Below are 27559 nucleotides of genomic sequence, written 5' to 3'. Positions count from 1 at the left end.
GTTTCTGTCTTTTTGTTTTAAAAGTGAACTTTCTGGTAAAGTGTAAGTTTTACAAAACTGAAACTCAGTAATTATAAAGTGAATACATCCCTAATACTAAGACTAAAGTGTGACCAGTGTAAAAAAGGTTTCTTGTGCCTTCTCAATTGCTTTCCCCGTGATGATTACCATTATCTTATGAATTTATTTTTATAAATAAATGTAGAATCATGCAGTGTATACTTGGGTTTTATTTTGTTTCTGTTTTTTATATCTCACTGGTGATTAAGCCCAGGGCCTTGAACATGCTGAGTAAGCAGTATACCACACTGAGGTGTGCTCTGGCATCATGCTCCAGCTGCTTAAAACGAACAGTGGGCTTTATCTGTGTTGTAATATGTAGTACCAAGTAGCGCATTCCTTATGGAATGTGGTACTTCTTCATTATACAACTATATCATGACTTATCCAGTGTGGTGTTAGTTATGAAAGGACATTCTGCTTCAAAAGAAAAAGAAAGGAAAAGGGAAAATTTCTAAATGCTGAAAGAACATGGAGTTGAGGAGGAGTTATTAGCAGGAAGAATATCACCAAAAAACACGTATGAAATTCTCAAATAAGTAAAAACATTAAAAAAAATACTGCCTTGAATGTTTTTATGTCTTATGGTATACATGCGTTTATGCTTTTATGGCAAATGGCCAAGGTGAGAAGTTACTTAAGTTATTACAGAAGGGATACCACATTTGATTTACCACACAGCTCTCAAGTTTTCCAGCATGGTTGTGCCATGTGCACCCTTCCGACAGCTTGGTATTGATGCCACTGTGGATATTACGAAGGCTGTACGCTGAGGCAGGAAAGAGCTCCTGAGGACAGCTCCTGCTGAGGCAGGAGCAGAGATGCGCACCACCGTGGACAGCTCCTGTGAGACCAGTGGGCGAGGAGGTGCTCCACCGTGGACAGCTCCCAACGCTATAGGTTGAAGATGTTGAGATGCCCTCACTTGACAGAAACTGCCATTTCAACAGCTCCTGTGGGGCTTCTTACAGCCGCTGTGGGGTGGCCCGGGGTGGAAAGGAGGGGCCAGCCGCTGATTTGACCGCCTTTGAGGCGCACCGCTCAGGGATTACAAAGATGACAGATTCTGGAGTTTCCTGTTTAAGCATAAGTTACTGTGTTGTGCTTTATAAAGATCTCTTTCAATTTAGTTTTTTACATGATCGCATTTTAGTCTGATCACATCAATTCTTCACTCTCCCCTCCAACTCCCAATTCTCTTCCCCATATCAGCTTCCCGCTGTCATGATACTTGCTGAGTCAAATCAGTCAAATCATACATTGCTGTAGGGCTGTGCAGTGAAGCACGGTTAACTAAATCAGGGTCCCTAGCCCTGAAGAAACCTGACTGTCCCCTAGCCTCCATGCAGCATCTCGCATAGGAGTGCAGCTTTGTGTAGCATCCGTAGTTGTTGAGAATCCATGAGCGCACCTGTCTGTCGTGTTCAGAGGACGCTGGATGGGTGCCACCTGGGGATGACTTAGTCTCTACTCTTGATCACTGTCCGTCTTCTGTAATAGTTCCATCCACTGCCAAAAGGAGCTTCTCTGAGGAGGGTAAGCTCTGGACTGGCCTGTGGGTTAGAGATAAGCATTTAGGAGGCAGTTAGATATTACATCAGTGTAACAAAAGGGTGGTGGTAGATTTCTTTCTAGCTACAGCTTCATGGCCAAATTTACAGTATGGGTCATCAGTTTCCTGTTGTTGAAGCAGACCTTAAATCTAACATGCATACCCAGATAAAAGCAATTTGAAGAAGAAAAGGTTTACTTAAGTCTATGGTTCTAGATGAATAGAGTCCATTATGGTAGGTAAGGTGTGGCCACTAAAAGAAAGCATGGTCAATTATGGTTTTAGCTGCACGCAGGAAGCTGGGGTAGACTGCACCTCTTGAATCTAAAGAGGCACCTCCTTTAGTTTTGGGAGGTGTTTGAAGGTCTGTCCTGCGCCTGTGATCTGGAGTTGTTCTCATTTGTCTGTGCCCATGATTGTTGCCGCATACTCGGCGCTTCTCTCCTGGGCTCACTCAGGCCCGGGTGATCGCTCGGGTGGTCGCTCTCTCGCTAGTTCTGGCTCGGTCGGGCCTTAGGGATGAGCGCTGATTTATCTCAGCAGCTCCACGCTACCCCCAAGTACTTTCTGACCTGGGCAGTCGGTGAGCTGTTCCAGCGTGGCACCTTGCCACTCTGGGCTCTAGTGTTAGCTCTGGCCCTGATGGGGCCAGATGGAACTAACCATAATTTATATCTGGTTAATATGTCTCCCAGCAGCTCTCTGCTAGCAGGGAACTCTCTGGTACCAGTTACCCAGTAAAATCGGGGCTCTAGAAGTCCAGCGTGGGCTGGCCTATTGCGGTTCCCTGTCACGGACTCTGTTCACATTCTCAACAACCCAGTGAAATCAAGACTCAACAAACTGCAGCCCAACAGATTATCAATCCACAATACATCCACACAATAAACTCACAACCAATTGATAAGGATATAAACCACCCACCTAGATAAGATAAATTTGCCTACAGAAATCCATCCCGACTACCTTGACAATTCAAGACCATGCAGATCTGGGTCATCTTTCCCAGTCTCCATCTTGATTCTCCTGCTTCTCCCTCTTCTAAACCTCTGTTCCTGCCTCCCTTTCTTCTCGTCCAAAGGTAGGCCTCGTCTTGTCTTGTCTGCCTTCATGACAACTACTCATGATTCATAGATTTAATCTTTCATGATGTCCCAAAGTTTCTTCATATCTATTTCTCGAGGGGTTTTGTTTTGTTTTGACTCACTTTCTTTAGTTTGGTGGGTAACAGTCTACCTTGTCCTCTTGTCCAGACAGTCCGTCTTCTGTGTGAGCTACGTGTCGGCATGGCTTCCCACTGAACTTTCTGGCAAGCTGTGGAATGTTTTTCTGTCTTTACTTCAGCCTTGGTTTTCTTTAGTTCAGATTCTTTGTTGAGTTCACTTTTAATATCCCAACTATATTTATATATCCTAATATTTATATTCATATATATGTTTATACATTTTATATATTATATTTAAATCATTTCAGTCAGTTCGTGTTGCTTCAGGCTAAATGAGAAGTTTATTTCTGTCTTCTTTAATTAAGTTCATTCAGTTGTTTGTTTTTCCTGTTATACTCTTAGACCATGTTTATAATTTTTTTTTTCAGTTTTGTCTTGAGGTTCATCGGGGTGGTTCTCTTTGGGGAATATTACTGTAGGGTTGATGATCTTGGTGTGTGCACTGAGCCTTGGGCATCTGGAGTTAGGTTGTTGAGTATATGCTTGATACTTTTAGTCCAGTTGTATTGAGTAGGAGTTGCTTCTGTTCCCTTTTGGCAGATTTCAGATTCTGTTGGAAGTACAAAGCTGCTCAGAACCCTAGGATACGTGGTGTTGATTCGTGAGTGTTTCTAACTTCCTGGCTATTGAGAATCATTGGGGATGGGGTGGCTATGTACGTGCTTAAGTGAGATTGATGAATGGATGGCAGGAAGGGACCAAGATGTCCCAACACTAATGGTCATGTAATTAGTTGCTAGGGAGGTACTGGTGCAGGTACATGGTGGGGTGGGGTGGGCAGAAGCAGAGGGACTTGCTGCAGCACCATGGGTGAGGCTTGACGCTAGGACTGAGCGAAGTCTCCATGAGTGACACACCACGAAAGCCATCAGAGTGGTGGCAGATCCCTCCTTCCTGTCCGCCCCAGCCTATGGCCGCAGTGGTAAAATGTCCCACAGGAGCTGTCCACGGTGACGCACTGCCTTTCCTGCCTCAGCCTACTTCCAGCATGTGGACAGCTTTCTGAAACACCACTGCAGGAGCTCTCACGGGAGCTGTCCACATTGGTGGCTCTCCAGCCTCCTCCTCGGACCACAGTAGCCCCACCAGAGATGGTGCCTCTGCAAAAGCCAGCTGTAGCCAGGAAGGATTTCCCTTCACAACCAAGGCCTGATGCAGGGAAAAGAGGGTGAAAAGTCCCTGAGCAGAAAAACTCACCAATCCCTGTGCTCCCCACAAACCCGCACTAATCCCTAACCCAAACCCAGGACTTGAAATCCTCACTCTAGAAATCTCTGCCCTGAGAAGCTCCACCCCTCAGAAGTCCTATAGAAGCCCTGCCCCCTTGTCCAGTTCCCCGCTGTCCACTCCCGGGAGCAGAGGGCCACCATCCCTGGATTATGTCCATCCACACCCTGGACCCTCCAATAAATCTCCTTCATGAGGTTTTCTGCCTGGTGTGATTCTCTTTTAGGAAGAAGCCATGAAGAAGCAATGAAGAGGAGAAGAGAAGCAGCAAAGAGAAGGAGCGAGGCCGAGGCTCCTGAGCTTCTGAGCTCGGCTGGGGATCCCCTACCCTGGGAGCTGCAGCCCCTCTGCTGAGGAGGCTTCCTCTCAGAGCTGTGTGTGGTCCCTGGGCTCCCGTGTCTCAGGATGCCCTTCTACTGGGACACTGTCCCACCTCAGAGATGTAAGGTCCTTGAGCTCCCGTGCCTCAGGATGCCCTTCCACTGGAGCAGAAACACTTAACCAAGTGCAGGGAACAGTGCACTGGGGATGAACAGAAGGTCTATGGGGACTTAATAAGTAGCAGAGCCCTCAAGTGCTGCTCTGCCAGGGATGAGGTCCTGGTAAGAGCAACATGGGGGAGGAAGAGAGGAGGCCTGCCAGACTTATCCACCAAACCTTAATCATTGCACTGTTGTCCTCACGGGTCCCACAGATCTGTCATGTCTTGCCTGTAAAACCGTCATCACCACAGTGATAGATTCTGCCACCAACTGCAGCTTGAAGCAGTAGCCAGAGACTTAACAGACTAAAACTGCCAAGATTTTGGATTGATTGAGCACAGTGAAATGAACCTTGGGGAAACCAACTTCCTGGCAGTCCTTTGGGAGCAGGGTGTCTTGGAGGTTCTCTTTTAAGAGGAAGTCATTCAAGAGAATTTAATACATCCATATCTTTGAGTCTGGAGTGGCTGGAGTTTGGCCAGCTCTCAAGGCATATTTTCCTGTTGTCCTGATGTTGCAGCTTAACAATAGCGCTAACTTTTCAGAAACCATGTCTTCTTGGTTTACCCCTCCCAACTTTACACATGCTTTTCTGGCCAAATTGCAAATCTTTCTACTTCAACTTTATTGTAAACTTGGCTAAAAGTAGCCTGCCTCCCTGTCCTACAGCCTAAATGTTATTAATTCTGGCCACATAGAAACCATTCTGTGGTGGCACACACCTTTAATCCCAGCATTCTGGAGCTAGAGGCAGGCAAATCTCTGTTTCATGTCAGCCTAGCTGACAGATTCTTACATATTGTATGCTTTCTCTCCTGGAGAGCCAGGGTTAGGTAGAGAGACACTATCTAAAAAATAAGACAATTATATGAAATTAGATCTTTTTTCTTATAGGAAATCAGCTTTAGCACATATTGTATAAAATGGTGTATTTCATTCTTACATTCTTCTCCATGCATGTAATGTTCTTTGGTTGTACTGACCTACTCCTATCCCAACACATTATCCCCCCTTTGCCTCCCTCCCGCTCTGTGTGGAGAGAGAGAGAGAGAGAGAGAGAGAGAGAGAGAGAGAGAGAGAGAGAGAGAGAGAGAGAAAGAGAGGAAGAGAGAAAGATTGGGAGCAGAGGTAAAAGGTCTGAGGGAATTGAAAGAGAACACATTTTGATTTTTACTTCATTCAAAAGCACAAAAAAAAGGCATTTTGGATTATCTATCATACTATAACTTTGCACAGTGAAAGAGGATGAATACAAAATAAAATGTAAAACCCTGCTTGACAGAACAGATAATTTTGTTTTTCAAGGCAGGGTTTCTCTGTGTGACCCTGGCTCCTGGCTATTGATCTGTAGACCAGGCTGGTCTCATACTAAGAGATCCCCCTACCTCTGGGATTAAAGATAATTTTCAAGAAAAAAAATCTCACTTTTGGCTATAACAGGTTGTGTGCATCCCCCTCCCCCCAATCTCTGGTCTTTAGGGTGTCAGACTAAACCCAGCTTGGAGGAATTTTCCCTCCAGGGGAACCATTTATCTCTGAAAATAGAGCTTCTTGTCTGTGTACACTACTGCTTCTCTAGCCTATGATTCATTCTTTTTTCTTGTGCAAAATGTTAGAAATTTGCCAAATGCATAGACTGAGTACCCAGGTTCCCTTGCATTTTTTTTCTTTGTCTGTTGTTCATTCATTTAAGGTTCAGTGGTTTTGTTTTTGTTTGAACCTTGTGTGGCTGAAGGTCCCAAGTTCTCGTGTGTGATAGAGCTTCTCTCCCTCATGGGAGAACTTACCTACCCCTATTTATAGCCAGTGCTTGGGCAAAGCAGATTATGGCCTTGTAACTTCTGAAGTTCTCCTCCTCCAGACAGTTCTGCATCTTGCCTGTGTCTCTGACGCTACCCCTTTGTGGAGTTCCTCTATCTGTAAATCTATCTCTTGGAGTCTTTCCTCTTTATACATAGTTTGTAGTAGTTGTAGAATGTAATAGATGCCTTTAGGGCCCACGGTTCTGTGGGGATAAGTGTCATCTTTAGAGGGTACCCCTAAAACTTTATCTTTCCTGGATGTTTGAATTGTCCAGACTTTATGAACAAAGGAGCAGCAGACAAGTTTTTCCTCATTTGTAGCAAAATGGACTGTGTCTCTAGTGCCTCGTCCCTCTGTAACACATTTCCCCATTCAAGCAGTCCCAGCCCACTTGCTTGTGTGTTTCATTTGGTAGGTAAACCTGACATTCACACACACACACACACACACACACACACACACACACACACACACACACACACACACACGATTTTAGTTCCAGATGATTAATCTGATCATGGTTGTTCTTCCATTGCTTTTGTAAAATTGAGTTTTCCACATTGGAAATTATAAGAGGTCTATGTTTAGGATTGAGGAGTTCTAGAGTCTTATTTCCATAAATTCCTAGATACGTTCCACTGTAATGTATCCCATTCCTGTCTTCCCACCATCATCACCTTTAAAAGTACTTAATAATGCAGGAAAAATCCTCCTTAGTCTTTAAGGACAGGGCTTTAGCTCGAAGGGAAAAACTGTTTAGCTTTAAAAAGAATCTTATAAAACTCTGTAGACCCAGGCTCTGTTTCTGAGAGAGATGGTTTAGTCTTCAACTGAGTTCTTGTTGTTGTTGTTGTTGTTGTTGTTGTTGTTGTTGTTGTTGTTGTGTTTGTTTGTGTTTTTGGTCTAATGCTGTCCTTTCTTTTAACAGAATAGAGTGTCTTGTCCTCTTCCTTTCAGAGGGTAGTTACATTCAACTGTTTCTCTTTCAGAACTTACTTATTTTTCCCTTAAAAATTCTCTTCTTCTAATGTAATCTAGTTTTATGTTTTTCTCTTTTCTTTTTTTAAATTTATTTTTATTCATTTTATGTGAGTACACTGTTGCTTTCTTCAGTTAAGCACACCAGAAGAGGGCATCAGATCTCATTAACAATGGTTGTGAGCCACCATCTGGTTGCTGGGATTTGAATTCGGGACCTCAGGAAGAGCAATCAGTACTTTTAACCACTGAACCATCTCTCCAGCCCTTTCTCTCCATTTTCTATTTGTATTACTCAGATTGGATGCATGTTTAAGCCTAGTCTTTGATAGATAAATTGAGGTGAGGGTGTACTCTTGTTGGGCTGTGCCAAGGTGTACCCCTGCCCAGCAGATGTAATGTCAGAGGTTTATTGATCTAGTGTAAGAAGTTGATTGTGGGAAAGGAGAACAGAAGGCCATCTAGAAAAAGGCAGGGAGACATGAGAGGGGACAAGGAAAGAAGGAAGAGAGAAGAGAGAAGAGAGGAGAGAGAGAGAGAGAGAGAGAGAGAGAGAGAGAGAGAGAGAGAGCGCTAGCTAGCTAGAGAGAATTCCACTCCATAGATAGCTTTCCCCTCTCTTCCTGAGGTAGGTTTCTCAGTGAAACTCAGGTTGTGACTATTGCTGAATTTTCTAGCTAGCTTGTTCTAGGCTCTGGTTCTACTGCCCAAGGCTGGAATGACAGGAAACCCATGCCCATCCAGCATCACATGTGGGTTCTGAGGATCCAAACTCTGCTCCTTACACTCAGTGAGTAGTTTAACTCATGAGCCATTTCCCCAGCCCCATTTGTCTTTTTATTGATTTATGGTTAGATCTACAGTCTACTCAGGAATATACCCATGACTGCCTTTTAACCTCACTGGGGGTAATAGTTGTAGTTGGAATGAGAGGGGTCACCAATTAGTGGAACTGTTTGATAATGATTAGAAGGTTTGGCCTTATTGGGAGAGCTGTGGCCTTGTTGGACAAGGTATGCTTCTGGAGGTGAGCTTTGAGGTTTCAAAACCCCAATGCACAGTCCGTCCGTCCGTCTGCCTCCCTTCCTCCCTCCCTCTTCTCTCTCCCTCTCTTCTTTCTGCCTTTGGATTACAATATAGCTCTCAGCTACTTCTCCAGTTCTGTGCCTGTCTGCCTGCTGCCATCCTCCCCACCATGATGATAATGAACTAACCACGATTAAATGTTTTCTTGTACTTGTGTGAGTTGCCTGGGTCCTGGTGTCTCTTCATAGCAACAGAACACTAAGACGTTGGTACCAGGAAGTAGTGTATTGTTGTAACAGGATTGACCATGCTGTTGTTTGGAGGAATATGGAATACTGGGACATTGGACTAGAAAAATGGTTGAATGTTTTAAGTATGGCTTAATAGACCATCCTGGTAGGAGCAATGAAAACAATAGTAACACAGGCAATGTGGACCTAAGCCCCGCTTAGAAGCTTTCAGAAGGGGATGAATATTAGCAAGTAGAGCAAATAGCCTAGCAACTGTTGTGCTGTTTTGGTAAAGAACATGGCTGCTCTTGGCCATTGTTCTAAAATTTTTACCAGAGGTCAAATTGAAGTGTTTTGGATCAATGTTATTGGCAAAGGAGATTTTTAAGACAGCTTAGTGTAATGACTACCACATAGTTATTAGTAATCAGTCATATTCAGATGTAATATATCTGGAACAAATAGCTTAGGTATGCCTATTAACTTAAAATGGGACCTGGTCTCCAGATTCTCCCAGAGTCCCTCAGTCCTTGTTATAGTGTATGACAGAACAGGACTGCTCTTAGGTGTTGTGGAGGAGAAAGATTATTGTAGATAAGAGAGAGAGCATGGCAGGAACATCTGGGAGAGTCCAGCGTAGTCATGACCCTTACCATGAGAGATGGGAGCCTCTGGAGAAGGGCAGGGCCCCTGGGCTGGAGTGTTCTGAGTAAGTAGGTAGGCTGTGCCAGTCATACTCTGTAACAGAGAAAGAGGGTAGGCTGTGCCAGTCATACCCTGTAACAGAGAAAGAGGGTAGGCTGTGCCAGTCATTCCCTGTAACAGAGAAAGAGGGTAGGCTGTGCCAGTCATACTTTGTAACAGAGTAAGAGGGTAGGCTATGCCAGTCATACTTTGTAACAGAGAAAGAGGGTAGGCTATGCCAGTCATACTTTGTAACAGAGTAAGAGGGTAGGCTATGCCAGTTATACTCTGTAACAGAGTAAGAGGGTAGGCTGTGCCAGTCATACTTTGTAACAGAGAAAGAGGGTAGGCTGTGCCAGTCATACCCTGTAACAGGCAGGTAAGGACAGAGGGATGATAAGGAGAACTTGGAGGCCAGGTTCATTTTCATGTTAAATAGACACACCAGCCACTTGTCCCAGTTTTGAAACTTAAAATGAAAAGAAGCAAACTTGTTAAGAGAAATACAAAATGTACAGTTTGGGGAGAAAAAGAGTACCAGGAAGCGCAATACTAGAACCAAGTCTTGTGATCCAGGAGATTTGATGTTTAAAGAAAGGTTTGATTCAAAATAGAGTACAGGAATTGGTACCCTCAGGGTGAGGCTGCACCCAGTTAATCTTGTAACCTAGAAGCCATCAGCAAGTCAATGTAAGTCAAGGAGGGAGCCAGTTCCTGTCTCCAACAAGCGGAAAAACTTGGCAGGATCAGCCACTTGGTTCTGGTTTTTTTCAAGGCACATACACGAAAGAAAGGGACGTAGAACCTTCTTCTGCAGTTCAAGAAGGCTGTTAAGCTAGGCTGGTGGCAGGGGAGTTTCTGCATGGAGATCCAGAGAGGCCATTGTATGTAGCCATGAAAATGAAACCCAATTGCATTGAAGACCCCTAAGAAAGTTCTCAGAGATGCCAGACCCAGGGAGTACCTGCTAAGTAGGTATGCAGACAGGATGTAGAACCAGCCCCAAAGAAGGAAGTGTGCTGCAGTCAGCAAAGCTGGAAAGGAAGAGGCATCTAATAACCATTTGACATCAGACAAAGTTTACCCTACTGGTTTTCAGTCTTCGGTCCATTGTTTCCTTACTATCTATGCCTTTCTCCTCTCTCGGAATTGTAATGTATATTGTGTGCATTGTATGTTGGATGTATGTGATTTGCTTTTTGATAGGAGGTTACAGTTAAGAGTCTCCAAGAGACTCCTTGAGTCTCCAAGAGATTGTGGAGTTTTAAGAAGTCTTAAAACTGAAAGACTGTGGGGACTTTTAAAGTTCTACTGAATGCATTTTGCATTATGATATGGCTACAAGCCTATGGGGGCCAGGGAGTGGAATGTTTGAAAGATAATGGTCCCCATAGGCTTATGTTTGAATTCTTCGGTCCCCTGTTAGTGGAACTATTTGGAAAGGATTAAGAGGTAGAGCTTTAATGCAGCACTCTGGTGTCAGAGGCAGGTGGATTTCTGAGTTCAAAGCTTGTCTGGTCTTCAGAGCAAGTCTAGGACAGATAGGGCTACAACGAGAAACCCTGTAGATGAATGAATGAATGGATGGATGGATGGATGAATGAATGAATGAATGGTAAGGCTTTGTTGAAATGGATGTAACCTATGTAGGAGGAGGTGTGTCAAGGGTGTGAGCTCTGAGGTTTCAAAAGCCCACACTGGGTTCCATCTCTGCCTGCCTGCTCCATGCCTGGCTGCTGTCTTGTTAATAAAGGACTAAAGGATGAATCCTCTGAAACTGTACGCAAGCTTCCAATAAATGCTTTCCTCCCTTAAGCTGCTTTAGATATAGTCTCTTCACAGCAATAGAACAGTAACGAAGGCAGCAATTTATCTTGACAAGTGTGGCGGTTTGAATAGGTATGGCCCCCATAGATTTGTGCTTGAATACTTGGAGAGTAAAAGTGGCACTATTGGGAGGTGTGGCCTTGTTAGAGTAGGTGAGGCCTTGTTGGAATTCTTACACTGTGGAGGCAGGCTTTGAGGCTTTATATACTCAGGCTACACCCAGTGACACACACAGTCCCCTTCTGCTTGCCTGTGGGTTGATATGTAGACCTCTCAGCTCTGTCTCCAGCACGATGTCTGCCTGCATGCCACCATGTTTTCTGCCATTATGATAATGGACTTCACTTCTGAAACTGTAAGCCAGACCCAATTAATTAAATGTTTTAATAAGAGTTGGTGTGGTCATAGCGTCTCCTCACAGCAGTGAAACCCAAACTAAGACAAGCATAACCCATATCATAGCTGAAGATAACATAGGTCAGATGAAATGTTATAATAAATATGAAAGAATAAACTAAGACCTCTAGAGATTTGTCTTAGCGAGAATTTAAACAAAGTTACTCCTTCCGTCTGCTTTCTGTTGTGGTAAGCACTTATGGACTGGGTTCATGAACAGTGGAAGTTTTGATGAAACAGCAGTTGAGGTGGGCAGTATGTGAGACTGGATCCCCCGGCTACGCGTTTGTCTTCATTGGTGTCTGGTCCTTGTCCTCTGAAAACACAAACTCTCACAAGTAATACACAGTTCCGTATAACATCCATGTAGAATGTGCACCGTGCACATACCAGTTAAAGATAATTCTCTGCTCTTGAACAGGTGAAAGGCATCTTAAGTTAGTGTGGAGTGTAAAGCCAGGCAGCCATTTAAACCCCATCCATGCCATAAGAAAGGGTGGCGTGCACTGAGTCACGAGGATGCTGCAGCCAACAGGATTTACGGCACTATAGGGACACCGAGGTCTCAGCCAGTCTCAGAGCTGTGCCAGTGTAGAAGGGTCAGCTTCATAAATCACATGCCATGTTGGTCTTGCTGATTTCTTTCTTCCTATTTACAGCCAAAATCTTCAGGGGTCAAATTTGATTTCCAACAGTTTGGAGGTAAACAGACACCATGACCAAGGCAACTCTTTTTTTTCCAAAGATTTATTTATTATATATAAGTACACTGTAGCTGTCTTCAGACACACCAGAAAAGGGCATCAGATCCCATTACAGATGGTTGTGAGCCACCATGTGGTTGCTGGGATTTGAACTCAGGACCCCTGCAAGAGCAGTCAGCGCTCTTAACCACTGAATCTTCTCTCCAACCCTCATGGCAACTCTTATAAGGACAACATTGAATTGGGGCTGGCTTACAGGTTCAGAGGTTCAGTCTATTATCATCAAGGCAGGACCATGGCAGCATCCAGGCAGGCATGGTGCAGGAGGAGCTGAGAGTTCTACATCTTCATCTGAAGGCTGCTAGGAGAAGACTGGCTTCCAGGCAGCTAGGATGAGGGTTCTAAAGCCAAAGCCCACAGTGACACACTTCCTCCAACAAGACCACACCTCCAAATAGTGCCATTCCTTGGGTCAATCAAGCATATTCAAACCACCACATGTTAGAAAACCTATCTTTCCTTTTCTTGTTGGAGCAAATGCAAAATCTCCTTCCCAGTGCAACATGCTTCTGTTTTTCCATTTCCAATTAGGATTCTAATAGGCTGACCTAATTCAGCAGTTCTTTCTAAAATCCAGAGCTTTTTAACAGCTTTGCTACCTGCTTCATTGACTTAAAAAATTCAAAGTCAAAACATTTAATTTATCCCTGGAAGGTTTTTAATCATCCCGCTCTATGAGCATCTCTTAAATATGTTTAGTTCTCTCCATAGTTGCTTGGCCTTTAGGATTATAAATTCTGTCTATGACAGGTTTCATGATGTAATGTCTAAGAAGTTGGTTGTATCCAGTGGACACATAGGCCAAAGCAACATCAGCTTTCGTCTGTAATGCATTCCTTCAGAGGCTGATGGATGGTTCTACAGTCCTCGTCCTGAAGGACAGTGTGCTGTACCTGCAGCATGCCTCACAGTGTAATGTGGAAACATCTGTTGGGTTTTTATCAGAGATGTATGCAGTTAGTCTCAGTCTGTGCAGGTGTTTCCTCAGTTGTCCTAATTCCAATAAATGTGCAATCTCAGAATCCTCTTTCTCAGAGTTCCAGGCAGAGGCCTGTCGGGATTCTGAATGTATGTCCATAGTATGATGCATCAACACACGTATGTCTTCTCTAAATTCCATAAAATGAACCATAATGGCATTGTCCCATAAGTAGAATCTAGATCCTTAATGAAAGATCCCACGCAGAGAGACCTTTACTCAAGTCTTGGGAAATCGCGGACCCCAGACACAGAGAGACCATTTTGGATGTAATAAGCAAAGGCGAGGTTTATTACGGAGACCTATTATAGAGATCTCCGGGCCGACACGTATCCCGCGCAGGAGACAGAGGTGTCGGCCCCGAAACTCAAAAGTCAGAGGGTTATATAGAGAAGGCTAGGGGGTTTTGGCGTGGTTACATACAATTGGCTCATTTAAACATAGCAGTGAGAACAAAGCAGAAAGAGTACGTGTTAGAAGTCAGGGGCTTATCAGGGTCTGGAGGATGGCCCTGAGTGAGCTGGGGGGAGATGTCTTCCTGTCAGACGTCCCATGAATCAGTCCCATTAACTCAGGCTGGTTCCTGCATTCCTTTTCTTTATGGCTTGTCAGTCCTGCCTGAACAGTGTTTCCTGTGTTCCTTTATCTTTATGGCCTGCTAGTCTTGGCTGCAGGGCTTAGCCCTGGGTCTGTGGCCTTTTGGGGTTTATTCTTTTAATTTTTATATTTCTAATCCTGGAATTCGTATAATTTTCTTTTCATTCCCGTCTTCTCCTATTAAATAATTCTAATCTTAGAATTTTGATATCAAGTCTTATTTGGTCTCACCAGTTGTCTTAACTGACTGGTACTGTTGTCTCACAACCATCAACCGCACAGCACCCACTCAGTTTTTAACAAAAGCAATTAACCTGTTTGTCACTCAGGAGCCAAAAACTAAAACCAAGAAAATTATTAATAATGGCCCAGCTGTAGCAGAGAGTAGGGTAGTCATCCAGGGAGATCTACTAAACTAGCTCTCAAACCATCTCTTATGTGTTTTTCTGTCTGTCTTTGTCTAACCCTTTTTTAAGTTTATTTATGGAGTCCTTAATTACTCTTGAATAAGCAACATTTTTTCAGTGTAGCACACAGGCTCCTTCTTTAAGGAATATCAGGTCTAATCTTTTTTTATTTTGAAGGACTACCTCTGAGAGGGAGGTTAGGTATTCTTGGAGGTCAGCTAAAAAGTCTTTGGCATCAGGATTCTATCTGGACACTATCTAAACCTATACACCAAGGTCATGACTGTCTTTCAGAACTTCTAAACTTATATAGGTAGTGATCCCTGAGGCACAGTCCCAAGAAGTGTTAGGAGTATTAACATATGTAATGTTACATCATTTGTAATAGAAATCAAGCCTATCTCCACACCTATCTCGATGGAACCCAGGACAAACATGACTGAATTTCCCTCTAGGTCCCAGCTCTCAGCCCTAACAGCTAGTACACGGCTGGTGAGGGCTGAGAATTGATGGCTGTCAGGGTGGTCAGCAGCACCAGGTACGGTCCTTTCTAGCGAGGCTCGAGTGTCTGGGCTCAGTGTAGCTGCTTCCGACCTGGAACTGATGGGATGTCTCAGGGGTCTCCAGGGCATAGGCTGCTGTCAGCTGTGAGCAGATTTCTTTCTGTATCACCTGTAGGTCTTTTAGCCTGGCACACAAATCATTATTACTATGGCACTATGACATGTTGGTTCAGTAACATCATCTAATACAGTCAGGGGAGCTGAGGCCCCATATAAGATCTCAAAGGGGGTAAGGCTGAATTTGGAAGGGATATTTTTTGCTCTGAAGAGAGCAAGAGGGAAGGAGTGTCACCCAGTCTGTGCCAGTCTCCATGGTCAATCTGTTCAGGATCTCTTTTAAAATTTTATTTATTTACTCTACCTGTCCTGAACTTTGAGGTCTATAAATATAATGTAATTTTTAATTGACCTCTAAATACTTGGCCACACCCTGGCTTACCTTGGCAACGAAAGTAGGGCCGTTGTCTGACCAGATTACCTTGGGCATTCCAGACCTGGGGAAGATTTCTTTCAGTATCTTCTTGATGATTGTAGAGGCCGTCTCTCGTTTGGTGAGGAAAGCTTCTGTCTATTTCTGAAAAAGTATCTATAAGCACTAGGAGATTATATTTTTCTGGTTTTATCTCAGTGAAGTTCACTTCGACTTTTCGTTAAACTCTCTAGGTCTCTTTGTCCTGTTTGTTTGTTAAGCATTTATTTATTGACGTATTTTATATTTTTTACTGTCTCTCTGGCTAAAATCTTAAAGTCTATTATATACACTTAACTATTTGGACAAATTTTTTATCTCTTAAATGAGTCTATTTTTTTATTTGGCAAAGTGAGTCTTTTCTTTGTTCTCTGGGGAGTATAGCTTCCCCTCAAGTGTGTCATTGTCCTTTATCTTTTAAGCAATTTGGGGCTTTTCTAAGTGAGGCCATCCCTTAGTCCGATCCTAGTTTTCAGTGGCTGTCTCTTGCAGGTCTGTAACCAGGATAGGCTCCTGCATAGCCATTTCCTGAGCCACTTTATCTGTTTTGTTACTGTCTCATGTCACTGAATCTCTTTCCTCCTGATATCCTGAGCAATGAATAGTACTCACAGTTGTTGGCTTCATCAGGGCATCTAAGAGATGGCAAAGGCATCTGTGGTGCTGATGTGCTGGGGGTTGGGGTTCAGCCATTCTAGATGACACTGTGTTGTCCACCATGGCAGCACCCACTTGTCTCTGACCTTCATTCATGAAGAGAACTGTTCCCGTCTGTGAACAAGGTCCTCGGCTTTCAGCAGGGGTCAATCAGCCAGTCGCAGAGGTCTTTCCTCTACCCATGTGCTTCTGTCAGTGTTTGACACTCGTGCTGTGGTGGCTCCAGGTCTGGATTGGGCAGCAAGGTGACCAGATTGTCCCCAACCGGTGGAGAATCTAGTCCATGGCAGCTGACCAGTGGTCCCATCTTTGGACACTCTATCAGCCACTCTATCACAGTTTAAGTCCTGGATTGGGTGATAATTGTTAGTGCCCGGCTGGCAGGAGTGATGTGTTCCAAGCAGAAAAGCACTAAGCCATTCATCTCCCAGCATCAGGTACTGGTGCACTGAGACAGGTCTTAAGCTCCACATACACAGTCTATAGATATGTATATACATGGCCTCATCCAGCCATTTCAGCCACGCAAGCCAATTTGGAGAGCAATTTTCTCATGAGCAAGGGATAGGGGCAGTCAGGGATGACCATGAAGTAGTGGGTGGGTTACCCGGCCCACGCCAAGGTCCACTGTTTTTCGGGCAGTCCATAAGTATTGTTCGTTGTCAGTGGCTCCGTGCACTCAAGGTCTTTGGATATTGGCCCACTGGAGCATAGGAGCACCGAGCATTGGGTCCCTGTATCCACAAAACAACTGGGCAGGCTTCTCTTCTATCTCTGTGTATAGCCAGCACCAAGAGGCTCTCCAGTGTCCCCTCTTGTTCTTTCTGGGGCAGTCCCTGACCCAATGTCCTTTTTTTTCATATTAGGCACACTGATCTTTAGTCAGGAATTCTCTTCTGTTGTCAGGTACTATCTTCCTAGGTTCCCTAACTACTGTGGCCAGTATGTGTTCTTCTCTTGTCTTTTATCTCTCTTTAGCTCTCTAACTTCTTTTTTTTTTTTGTCTCTTTTTTTCTCTAGCTTTCTGTTCTTTTTACCTCTTTCTTTTTTAACCTTATTTTCTCTGTAACTTACACTAACTCTCAGCAACTTAACTTAACCCTTTAAATTTTTGTAACTTTTTCTTTATATCTTTTCTTTATCTTAGCCAGATTGGTGGGGCATTTTCTAGCCCCTCAGAGACCCACCCTTGGAGCCTGGCAGCAGACCTGGCACTCCCTACCTTTAGGCGTTTGAAGAGAGCAGGCAGAAGTGAGGGCCTTCCATCGTGTCTGGAACATTTTTTCTGGCCTCTAGTAGGATTCCGTCTTTCCTCGGTGGTAAAGAAGACCTGTAACAGTTACTAACAAGCATCTCAAATGGGATGGTGAGAAAACAAGGGAATCTTGAGAATAGAGGTCCACTGAAGAGGGCAAATAGCATTTAGTCACACAGCTAAGCCAGGAGGCTTTCTTGGGACAAAAAGACCTTGTGTCTGTGAAACAGAGAAGTGAGCAGAGGGGCAGTCTATCTGTTACAGGTTGTCTCTCCGGACTTAGATTTTCTCTTAAGGAGTACCTTCCTTTAGTGCCAGCTCAGTGGCTCTGTCTCTCAATAAACCCAGCCTCTGAAGGACACTAGGCTTCTAGTAAGAACTAATAACAAAAGGATGGAGAGACGTTAGAACCTGGGTGTTAGATACTAAGCAGCTGACAAAAGAATTGTAACCAGTTCACCTGGGGCTTTCAGGACCTCAGTAGCAGCCCTTTACCAAACTTTCTCAGTGGGCTAAAGGCCCATGGAAAAGAAAACATTAATCCTGACCTCGGCCACAGCCAAAGCCTGAATTCTAAATTCAAACTGGCAAAACAAAACAAAGTTCTTTACAGTTTGTTGTAGATTCTTTGAAACTATTTTAGGGGCTTCTCTGCCCCCCAACCTGGGACATTTCTACCACAGGGGCAGGAACTGGCTGCTGTGGGGATAGGATCAAAGGCATTCTCCATGCTAATGATGACCAGTGAGAAAAGTAATTTAATGCTGGAGACTGGCTCCTCTCTTGGAATAGGGCCAGCAGATAAGGCAGGCTCCTTAAAGAACTTCTCTTAATGAGCACCCTCTTTCTGTGAGCAAGAGTTGAAGGTCTGGTCACTAAAAGCAGAAATTCTTTTCTTGTTCTTGTTTTTCTTAGAGTCCTCTCCCACCTCACTCGCAGCCTTTTTAGATTATTCTTTATGTAGCATTTTTAACACAGCCTGTCCCTTTTTTATAGCCTGTTGACAGCATTTCTGATCTTTTAGGCAGCTACGCACTAAGTGTCAAACCGGCTGAAACTCCGCCTTTAAGATTCCTTGTTCTCAAGCAAAATTTAAATCCTTTTCTAGCTTATCTCAGCTGTCTACTGTGAGATTCCCAGAGATGGCGAACCAAGGTGTAGTAATTCACTAAGAAATCTCTCTATAGTGTTTCTTTTTACCTTAAGCCTTTTACTTTTAAACAGCTCCTGAAGAGCCAGAAAAATTGGGTGAGACTTGAGAAGTCCCCATGCTCGCTGTAGCAGCTCCGCAGCTAATTTTACTCCCCCCTACTGTGTGCTGGGAGCACAAGCACAGATAAAACACTATGTTTTAAAAACTTAACGTTGGCTATCAACCAACACACCGCCACTAGAGCGGGGTCCATAAAATTAAGTTTTCTACTCACTATATTTGTTCTATAGCAGGCGGCCTAATCTGGGGAACTTTTTTATTTACGAGAGGTTTTGTCCTCAAGGTTTTTGTTAATGTCTGTTTACACAACTGTTAACAGCAGCTAGGCTGATCAAGGGGAGTAAAGGGAGGGGCCTCTCTCCTTGGGGAGGAGGCTCAAGAGAGAAAGACAAAACTCCCTGGCAGAAAACAATTTTTCTCAAGCAAATTATTTTTAACTCTTAACTTAAGCACCAAGAGGACCAAGTAAAACTCTATGACGAACAAAGCAAACAGTTTCATGATTTCAAACACAGTCGTCAGTCCAAGATTTTAAACACAGTCGTCAGTCCAAGATTTCAAACACAGTCGTCAGTCTAAATTTAAAAACGAAACAAAAGCCAAAAAGACACTTGACAATACCACAGAAAACAAGCCAGACAAACAATATCAAGACAAAGCATCTTATAACCAACTTTCACAGATGCCTGGTACCTTCAGTACGTGGCCCAAACTGTAGCTTAACCTTAGCTGCTTTTGGGATGAGATGGACCATCTGATTCCACCTCCCAACAGGATTCCAGAGTGTCTTCTTGTCCTAACGACCAAGCACACTTGTCCGTGCCTATATTTAAATAGGCAGCCGAACTCGACCTCTGACGGAGTGGGATTCCTCGTCCACTCCCGCCTAGGTAAAAGGAGCATTCCATCTCCTTTGTTCCAGAAAACCAGAGTCAGGTCTTCCTGACTGTCAATAGCCGGGCTCTCCCGACTGTTCTCCGCCCGTGGAACGTCTTCCAGGGGCTGCAGCCTTGCGGGCCCGGGGCGTCCCCCCTTCCGCAGCCAGGGGGTCCTCACGGACCACAAAGGCAGCTGCACTGAGTGGGGATACACATCCACTCTCCTACAGGGCAGGAATACACATCCACCCTCCTAGCACAGGGCAGGAATACACATCCACCCTCTCAGCACAAGGCAGGAATACCCATCTGCCCTCTTACCACAGGGCAGGAATACCCATCTGCCCTCTTAACACTGACCAGTACTAAGACACACATATATACACACACGGCGGAACCAAAACAGAGACAGACACAGACTGACAATTGCGGCGCCGCTCACACAGAAACACTCAGACAAACATCCAACTCACCTCCAAGGGGTCTTCAGAGTCTGGGGTAGTCGCGCAGATCCCGGACGAGCCCCCATTATTATGAAAGATCCCACGCAGAGAGACCTTTACTCAAGTCTTGGGAAATCGCGGACCCCAGACACAGAGAGACCATTTTGGATGTAATAAGCAAAGGCGAGGTTTATTACGGAGACCTATTATAGAGATCTCCGGGCCGACACGTATCCCGCGCAGGAGACAGAGGTGTCGGCCCCGAAACTCAAAAGTCAGAGGGTTATATAGAGAAGGCTAGGGGGTTTTGGCGTGGTTACATACAATTGGCTCATTTAAACATAGCAGTGAGAACAAAGCAGAAAGAGTACGTGTTAGAAGTCAGGGGCTTATCAGGGTCTGGAGGATGGCCCTGAGTGAGCTGGGGGGAGATGTCTTCCTGTCAGACGTCCCATGAATCAGTCCCATTAACTCAGGCTGGTTCCTGCATTCCTTTTCTTTATGGCTTGTCAGTCCTGCCTGAACAGTGTTTCCTGTGTTCCTTTATCTTTATGGCCTGCTAGTCTTGGCTGCAGGGCTTAGCCCTGGGTCTGTGGCCTTTTGGGGTTTATTCTTTTAATTTTTATATTTCTAATCCTGGAATTCGTATAATTTTCTTTTCACTTAACTCATACATTGTCTTCTCATGGGCTGCCATTTTAACTCTTCAAGCTTTTGTAGATGTTTCTCATGTGGAACTGGCTCTCTTGATGTTATTTCAATTTCTTCATTGGATTTCTCTGAACGTTCCCTATTTAGATTCAAAGAATCTTCCAATCTCTGTTCTGTGATCTCTAACATAGCATCTAATTTTTCAGTCTCTTCTTTCTTGAAGTCTGCCTTAATTTTTTTATCATTTCTTTTAGTCTAATTTATTCAATTTTCAAAATTTTTGTCTAAAGGCTTTATATCTCTGAGAAGTCAATAATAATATTAAGGTGAAAATGAGACTATTCATATGATAATAGTCATAATCAGCATTGTGCCAGTTCGAGTTTAGATGCATCCGTTTCTCTTTTATTTGTGTCTTTGAACCATTTAAAAGCGATCAGATGATAAACTAGACAGCCTCTGAAATTGTTCCTTCCATCTTTATAGGTATCGGTTTTGAATTATTTATATGTATATGTGAAGTTTAAATCCAGTTTCCTTTTCTTTTCAGCCTTAAAACTATTTTTTCCTTTCTCTGTCTGCAGTTTTGGTTTGTTTGGGTTCTTTTTGTGTGTTCTTTGTCACCCTTCATTGTTTAGCTCGGGACACTGCAGTGGTCCTTGGCCCTCTGGTTAATAGGGTGGGTGAATCCCAGAAAAGGCCGCAGTTTTGTCTTTATGCCGCTGTAGTCCTGGGCTCTCACATGTGCAGCATATACTCACGGATACCCCCTGTGACTTTCCCCGACTCTGGGAAGGTGGCGCTAGTCCAGCCCCATGCCCTCGGGTTAACTGAGAGCTGTGTTTTGAACTTCCGTGTTTCCGCTCTGTGTTCAGCTCAGTGAGCCCTCAGGCTCTGTCTCCCTGCTCTCCAGGTCTTCTAGCTACACTGAATTGGGTTCTTGGACCCACAGAAGCTCTCCTGCTCGCATTCTAATCTTAGAGGCGCCCGCCTTTGTCTCTTGCTGTAGCAGCAAGGGTGCAATTCCTGTCGGGGCTATTCCAGTCTGCTTTTACCCGCGGGTGGTCTGATAACTGAATATGAATGAAAAGGTTTGGATTGCATGCCCTCCGTCTTGAGCACCATCTGTAAAAAGAGTTTTTCTTACTGGCACCAACCTCTCCTCCCCCTCAAATAACAGCTCTGAGAGTCAAAATACATTTATAAACATCTTGGCCTTATGCTTTGTTGGTTCCCTGATTAGATCATGACTTAATATCCCGTTCATTCTGATCTAAATTCTGCCACCATGGTTGGTTATCTCCACCTAGCCCACAGGCTTCTGTCTGCCATGTTCCTGAGTGAATTTCCAACACGTCTCTCCCCCAGAATCCTTTTTGCCTACCAGATGCCCCACCTTCTATTCTAGTCCTTCCCACAGGCCGTAGGTATTTTTTTGACAGGCGATGTGTCCACACAGTACATAAGCGATTCTCTACATTACTTTGCATATTTTGGTATGGTAATGGCAAGTCACCTGAGACCAGTGCTTGTAAACGAGCTACTCTTTGTAGAGGCAACAATAGCTTTAGGGGCTATCAATCTGCATAAGAGTCCAAGTACTGGCCCACAAACTTATTAACAAGGCTTGAAGTCAGCTGTAAATCTGAAGAGCTGTTTCCCTTTCAGTCTGCTTTGGGTGCCTCCTTTCCTTTTTCCTAAGCCTTGGCATCTTACTTGGATTTTTATTCACAAAACAAAATAGGATTGGTGGAATGGTTTAATGGGCAAGAGCACTTGCTGTGAAAGTAAGAGGAGCTGATTTCAAATTCCCAGTACCCACAGAAAAGCCACACGTGCCAAATGTGTTTGTGACCTAGCAGAGGGTGGAGAGAATCAGGTCCTGAGAGCTCTCTGGTTGGCCAGCCTCACCAAAACAGCAAGTTTTATGGTTACTGAGAGACTGTCAGTGAGTGGAGGTAGGTGGAGAGGGGAGGAGGGAGACAATTGGTATCCTTTAGCCACTGTATGCACAGGCATGGGCCCACATGCCTGCATGTATGTATACACACGTATACCCACATACATATGCATGCACATGTGCACTCACATAAGCACAAAATAGCTAACTAGTAGGAAATGCCAAGTTCTCAAAAACTGTCTTAGTAAAATACTTAGCTAGGAAAACACTTAAAATTTGCAAAGTTACTAAACTGTTACTGATTTGCAACAAGATTTACAAACCACTCAGTATGGGACTGGAACGATGGCTCAGCCAAGGACCCAGGTTCAATTCCCATCACCCACATGGCATTTTAAAACCATCCCAATCCCTGAGGATTGACATCCTCATCTGACCCCCTCAGGTGTCATGTGGTACACAGCATACTTAAATCAAAACACCCAAACACATAAAGTTTAAAACTGTAAAAAAAAAAAAAAAGAATGACAGAATATGTTAACTAGCAGTGGTTAGAATACTGGTTGCAAATGGTAAGCACCAAATTTTCAGTGAGCTCTATAAATAACATCTTCAGCTTCATTGTGACTATATGTTTTGATGTGCCCCCAAAGACATTTCTTTTTCTTTAAGTCATCTGTAAGGTGTTAATCCTGATATATTTCCTTTCCTTCTTCCTTTTGAAGTTTAAGTTATTGCATATGTACCTTCTTCCTGCACCTAGAGTGTCACTGCTGTTGTCTTGGTTAGAAATTCGTTTAGAAATGGCTGCTATCCAGCTTCTATCAGAAGGGCATTTGTGAGGCAAGTTATTTAAGGAAAGATTACTGAAGAGTCAGGTAGTTCATTTACTCTGTGTGTTCTGAATCCTTTCTGGTTCCCATTATGTCTATGACAGCCGTGTTTTTGGGTAATGTGCCATGTACCCTGGATTTTACCAAGCATTGATAAGTTAGAAAAATCAAGTATAGATTGACTGCAATGTTTGAAAAATTATAATTTGCATATGCTATTATATCATGTAATTGTTCCCTCCCTGCTGAAAGCTAATGATAAAGGCCTTAGAATTTATGTGTTTTTAATACACTAACTCATGTTTCTTCTGACTGTTGGGAAGTATAGTGCCAAATTTGGATACTATGTAACACTCACTCTCTAAGTCTTTGACAAATGCATTCTAAAGTGTGTCGAAAGAGTATAAGTAGAAAATATATGCAGGCATTACAGCATTTCATAGGTTCCTGCTTTGTTCTTAATATTGCTGAGCTGCAACTGTTAGCATTCTATCTAAGCTCCACCCCCACAGTTACCTGGCAACAGCCAGGTATGCTCCGCCCCACAGTTATCTGGCAACAGCCAGGTATGCCTGACACTATAAAGGAGCTGCTTGCCCCCTCTCACTCTCTTGTTCTCTCTTGCTCTTAACCTCTTCCCCTTTTGTCTCTTCTTTCCCTATTCCCCTCCCCCTTCCCCCTTCTCTCCACATGCTCATGGCTGGCCTCTACTCTTCTACTCCTCTACTCCATTTCTCTACTCCCCCCACCCCTGTCCCTACTACCCTCTCAGCTCCCTCCCCATTCCCAGAATAAACTCTACTCTATACTTTACTGTGGCTGGTCCCTCAGGGAGAAGGGATGTCTCAGCATGGGTCTGCCAAGGCATCCCTTTCCTCACACCTCATCACACCTCCATAGAACATGTCCCCACTCTCTTGTTATAAACACAGCCTTGGTGCCAAAACCCAGGACGCATCCCCTCTTTATCTTTATATGAACCCAGCAGCCACCGGCGAGCTCGTTCTTATATTCTCCTTTTCTTCTCTACTAGAGAACATTATGTGATGTGATCCTCATGGTCCAGGAAAGAAAGATACCTGCTCACCGTGTTGTCCTGGCTGCAGCCAGTCACTTCTTTAACTTAATGTTCACAAGTGAGTATTTCCAGATAAAAACTATTGTTTTTCTATGAGAATTGTGTAGAGTCTAAATAAACATTTTTTCTTAGTTTTTAAAGCTCTTTAGAACTTAAGGCTACAAGACAGTAAAGAGAATGAAGTGGTCAGTCGCATTGCCAGGCACACAGTAAGTGCTCCTTCATTAGCCCCAGTTGGAGGACGGAGGACACTGTGGTGAAGAGAGCTCTCTTTTAGCTGACACCTAGACCCTGATTGCACGATTCAGTCTTATCTTAGGTTTGTTTGGTGATTTGAGACAGGAGCTTGGTGTGGAGCCAAGGCGGGTTTGAAACTGTCAGTGGTCCGTCCTCTTCCCTCTGCCTCCCCAGTGCTGAGACTGCAGGTGTGCATCGGGGCGCCTGTCTCTGTCTTTGATCTTCCGCAAGTTAAATAGTGAGAATTGGGAGGGACATTGGGGAAGAATGAGGCTGAATTATTTTAGGAAAAAAATCTAATTTTATGTCTTTCTCATTTACACTTGAGGACGCTCTTAGATTAATTCAACGGGTGCCGCTAACATGAAGAGGTTTTGCATTTCTTTCCCTTTAGAGACAACTGTCCTAGTGTACACTGTATTTCCTGTAAGCTGGAGCTGCTGGATCCTCAGTTAAACCTGTGGTGGTGCAGTGCCATTGATGCTTCTTCTCCTCTTTCAGCTAACATGCTTGAGTCTAAGTCCTTCGAAGTAGAACTCAAAGATGCCGAGCCTGATATTATTGAACAGCTGGTGGAATTCGCCTACACTGCGAGGTGAGTGGAAAAGGGTCATTCTTTTGGGGGGAATAAGTTGGGGTCTGACACAGAAAAACATCATTGTAACAAATTAGTTTGCTCCTGATTTCTTAGAACAAAAAACTGTAGTGGAAGAGTTAGAGGACTGTGATGTCATAGGACAGTACACTTCACAGTGCTGTTATTTAATGGACGAGTTAGAGGACTGTGATGTCATAGGACAGTACACTTCACAGTGCTGTTATTTAATGGAAGAGTAAGAGGACTGTGATGTCATAGGACAGTACACTTCACAGTGCTGTTATTTAATGGACGAGTTAGAGGACTGTGATGTCATAGGACAGTACACTTCACAGTGCTGTTATTTAATGGGAGGGTTAGAGGACTGTGATGTCATAGGACAGTACACTTCACAGTGCTGTTATTTAATGGAAGAGTTAGAGGACTGTGATGTCATAGGACAGTACACTTCACAGTGCTGTTATTTAATGGACGAGTTAGAGGACTGTGATGTCATAGGACAGTACACTTCACAGTGCTGTTATTTAATGGGAGGGTTAGAGGACTGTGATGTCATAGGACAGTGTACTTCACAGTACTGTTATTAAAGCAATTAAAACTTGTATGAAATTAATATTCCCTTTAACTTACAGAATTTCTGTGAATAGCAACAATGTTCAGTCTTTGTTAGATGCAGCAAATCAGTACCAGATTGAGCCTGTGAAGAAAATGTGTGTTGATTTTTTGAAAGAACAAGTTGATGCTTCAAATTGTCTTGGTAAGAAATACTAGATTCCTGGCTTTTTTTTTTAAATCCTCATTGTGTATTTAAATAAAGAAAAAACACATTAGTAAGCTTCTTCATTTAACCTTAAAGATACTATCCAATCAAACATTTTTAAATTTTAAACATAAAATACAAAAGGAACTTATAAAGAGGCAGCAATAAGTATCACTATTTTCTAAAATTAATATGGCTTTTACAATGAGTTTTCATTTATCAAAGACAAGGAACAAGAATGCCATCTATTTGTGGCAGTGTAATATGAGAAGCAAGAACATTTCTCACGGAGTGCTGAGAAGATTGTTGATAACTTCCCTGATCTAAGTCCTGTAGTCATCTGTTGCTTGCTTGGAACATCATGCTGCCTATGTCGCCTCCATTGTTAATGTTTTACTCTAGGAAACCGAGATGTCATAAACTAAGGTGCTAATCGAAGAACTACTTTATTTCTTCCCTTGAAGCCATTGCTGCCAGTAAATAAGTTGTCCTTGAAAGAAGCGGAGAAAGTAATTTAGAGTTTTCCTGTGCATTTCCCTGTGGGATGACCCTTTGTGCCTGCAAACACTCATTCTCTGTAACTGCATTTTCCTACCCTACTGTCACTCACAGGCTTCAGGGAAAGAGCTGGCTAGAGATGCAGGACAGAGCACAGTACAATGGAGGGAATAGAGGCGCCTGGGACTGAGTCAGCGCTGAGATCTCTGACTTAAGGGGAAGATGGGGATTTTACTGAGAGAGGAGAGAGCCAATAAAGGAAGAAGCAGTGCAGTGGTGTACGACAGGAGCCCCAGGGTAGGTAGGAGTAGCAGGACAGCCCACAGGAAAAGTGCTCGGACCTTCACATCCACAGTCTGCCTCATGAGCACGACCTCTAAAGATCGAGAGCTGGACTGGAGTGATGAGAATGGTTCGGAGCTAGATAAAGACTGCGCTGGATGGCAGGAGTGGTGCTAAATGTGATTTGGTAGATTTGTCATATGTATTTGCCACCAAAATTTGTTTGTAGAGAAAAGTGATACATTAGATTACAAAAACCAAACTATTTCTGTCCTAGCATGCTTGCGTATGAAGTGTCCCACCTAATTAACTTCTATGTTTGTAAGTTTGGTTTCCAACTATGTCATGAGAGTACCAGCTTCATCAGTTAGAATGTTATAGCTGATGCTCTGGTTTTTGAGTCAGGGTCTGTATCCTTGGCTGGCTTGGGAACTCGGTGTGTACACCAGTGCTAGCCTCAAACTTAGAGAAATTCACCTGCCTCTGCCCCTGCCCACAACCACTGAGGGCTGGGATTAAAGGCATAGGCTACTGTGCCCAGTAAAATAAGATGACTTTTGTTGTTTTAAGCAGAAAGCGAATTTGAGAGGCTGTGAGGGGCTGATAGATAACTCATAATTGCCCAGATCCCTCAAAAAAAAAAAATCAGGCTTAGAAGAATTGAGTAAAAAACTTGAGCTAGTTATCACAGGATGTTTATACTGGAATCAGAAGAGTGAGTGCAGCCCAAGTGTTCATATCCGCTGATCAGGAGCAGCAGAGAACACCAAGCTCCTAAAACAAAAAGTGCCCAGGGCCTGACCCCAGCAGCAGCACAGCAAGGCAGGAAAGGGCTTCAGAGGGGCGTCTACTCTGTCAGCACCATTTTCAGGCACTTGGAAAGCTAACTGAATAAAAGAAAATTAAAGAAATATTTAAAATTAACTTATAGGCTTATTGAAAAGCATAATAACAGTAAATCAGACACTTTCGAATGTAATCAAAGGATTTTTTTTTTAGAAAGAAAT

The 27559-nt window shown here is 43.7% G+C and overlaps 1 protein-coding gene and 2 long non-coding RNA genes across 3 annotated transcripts in view; 2 read left to right on the top strand and 1 right to left on the bottom strand.

Moving 5' to 3' along the window:
* Positions 1-27559, top strand: part of Klhl7 (kelch-like family member 7) — a 55999-nt gene that overhangs the window by 3597 nt on the left and 24843 nt on the right. Inside the window, exons 2-4 of the mRNA NM_001012187.1 lie at positions 24133-24235; positions 24916-25009; positions 25645-25769. Of these exons, the coding sequence (NP_001012187.1) occupies positions 24133-24235; positions 24916-25009; positions 25645-25769 (322 nt within the window). The remainder of the gene's footprint in view (positions 1-24132; positions 24236-24915; positions 25010-25644; positions 25770-27559) is intronic.
* Positions 3378-5830, top strand: LOC147994681 (uncharacterized). The gene is made up of 2 exons (XR_015686297.1): positions 3378-3438; positions 3776-5830. It is a non-coding gene; the product is annotated as an uncharacterized LOC147994681 (long non-coding RNA).
* On the bottom strand, positions 14418-15374 carry LOC148006226 (uncharacterized). The gene is made up of 2 exons (XR_015686296.1): positions 15240-15374; positions 14418-14925 (listed from the first exon to the last, which is right to left on the bottom strand). It is a non-coding gene; the product is annotated as an uncharacterized LOC148006226 (long non-coding RNA).

Source organism: Rattus norvegicus, chromosome 4, assembly GCF_021556685.1.
Source record: "Rattus norvegicus strain SHRSP/BbbUtx chromosome 4, alternate assembly SHRSP_T2T, whole genome shotgun sequence".
Classification (NCBI taxonomy): Eukaryota; Metazoa; Chordata; class Mammalia; order Rodentia; family Muridae; genus Rattus; species Rattus norvegicus.
Note: the sequence above shows the minus strand (reverse complement) of the source record. Positions and strands in the feature narration are given on the sequence as shown.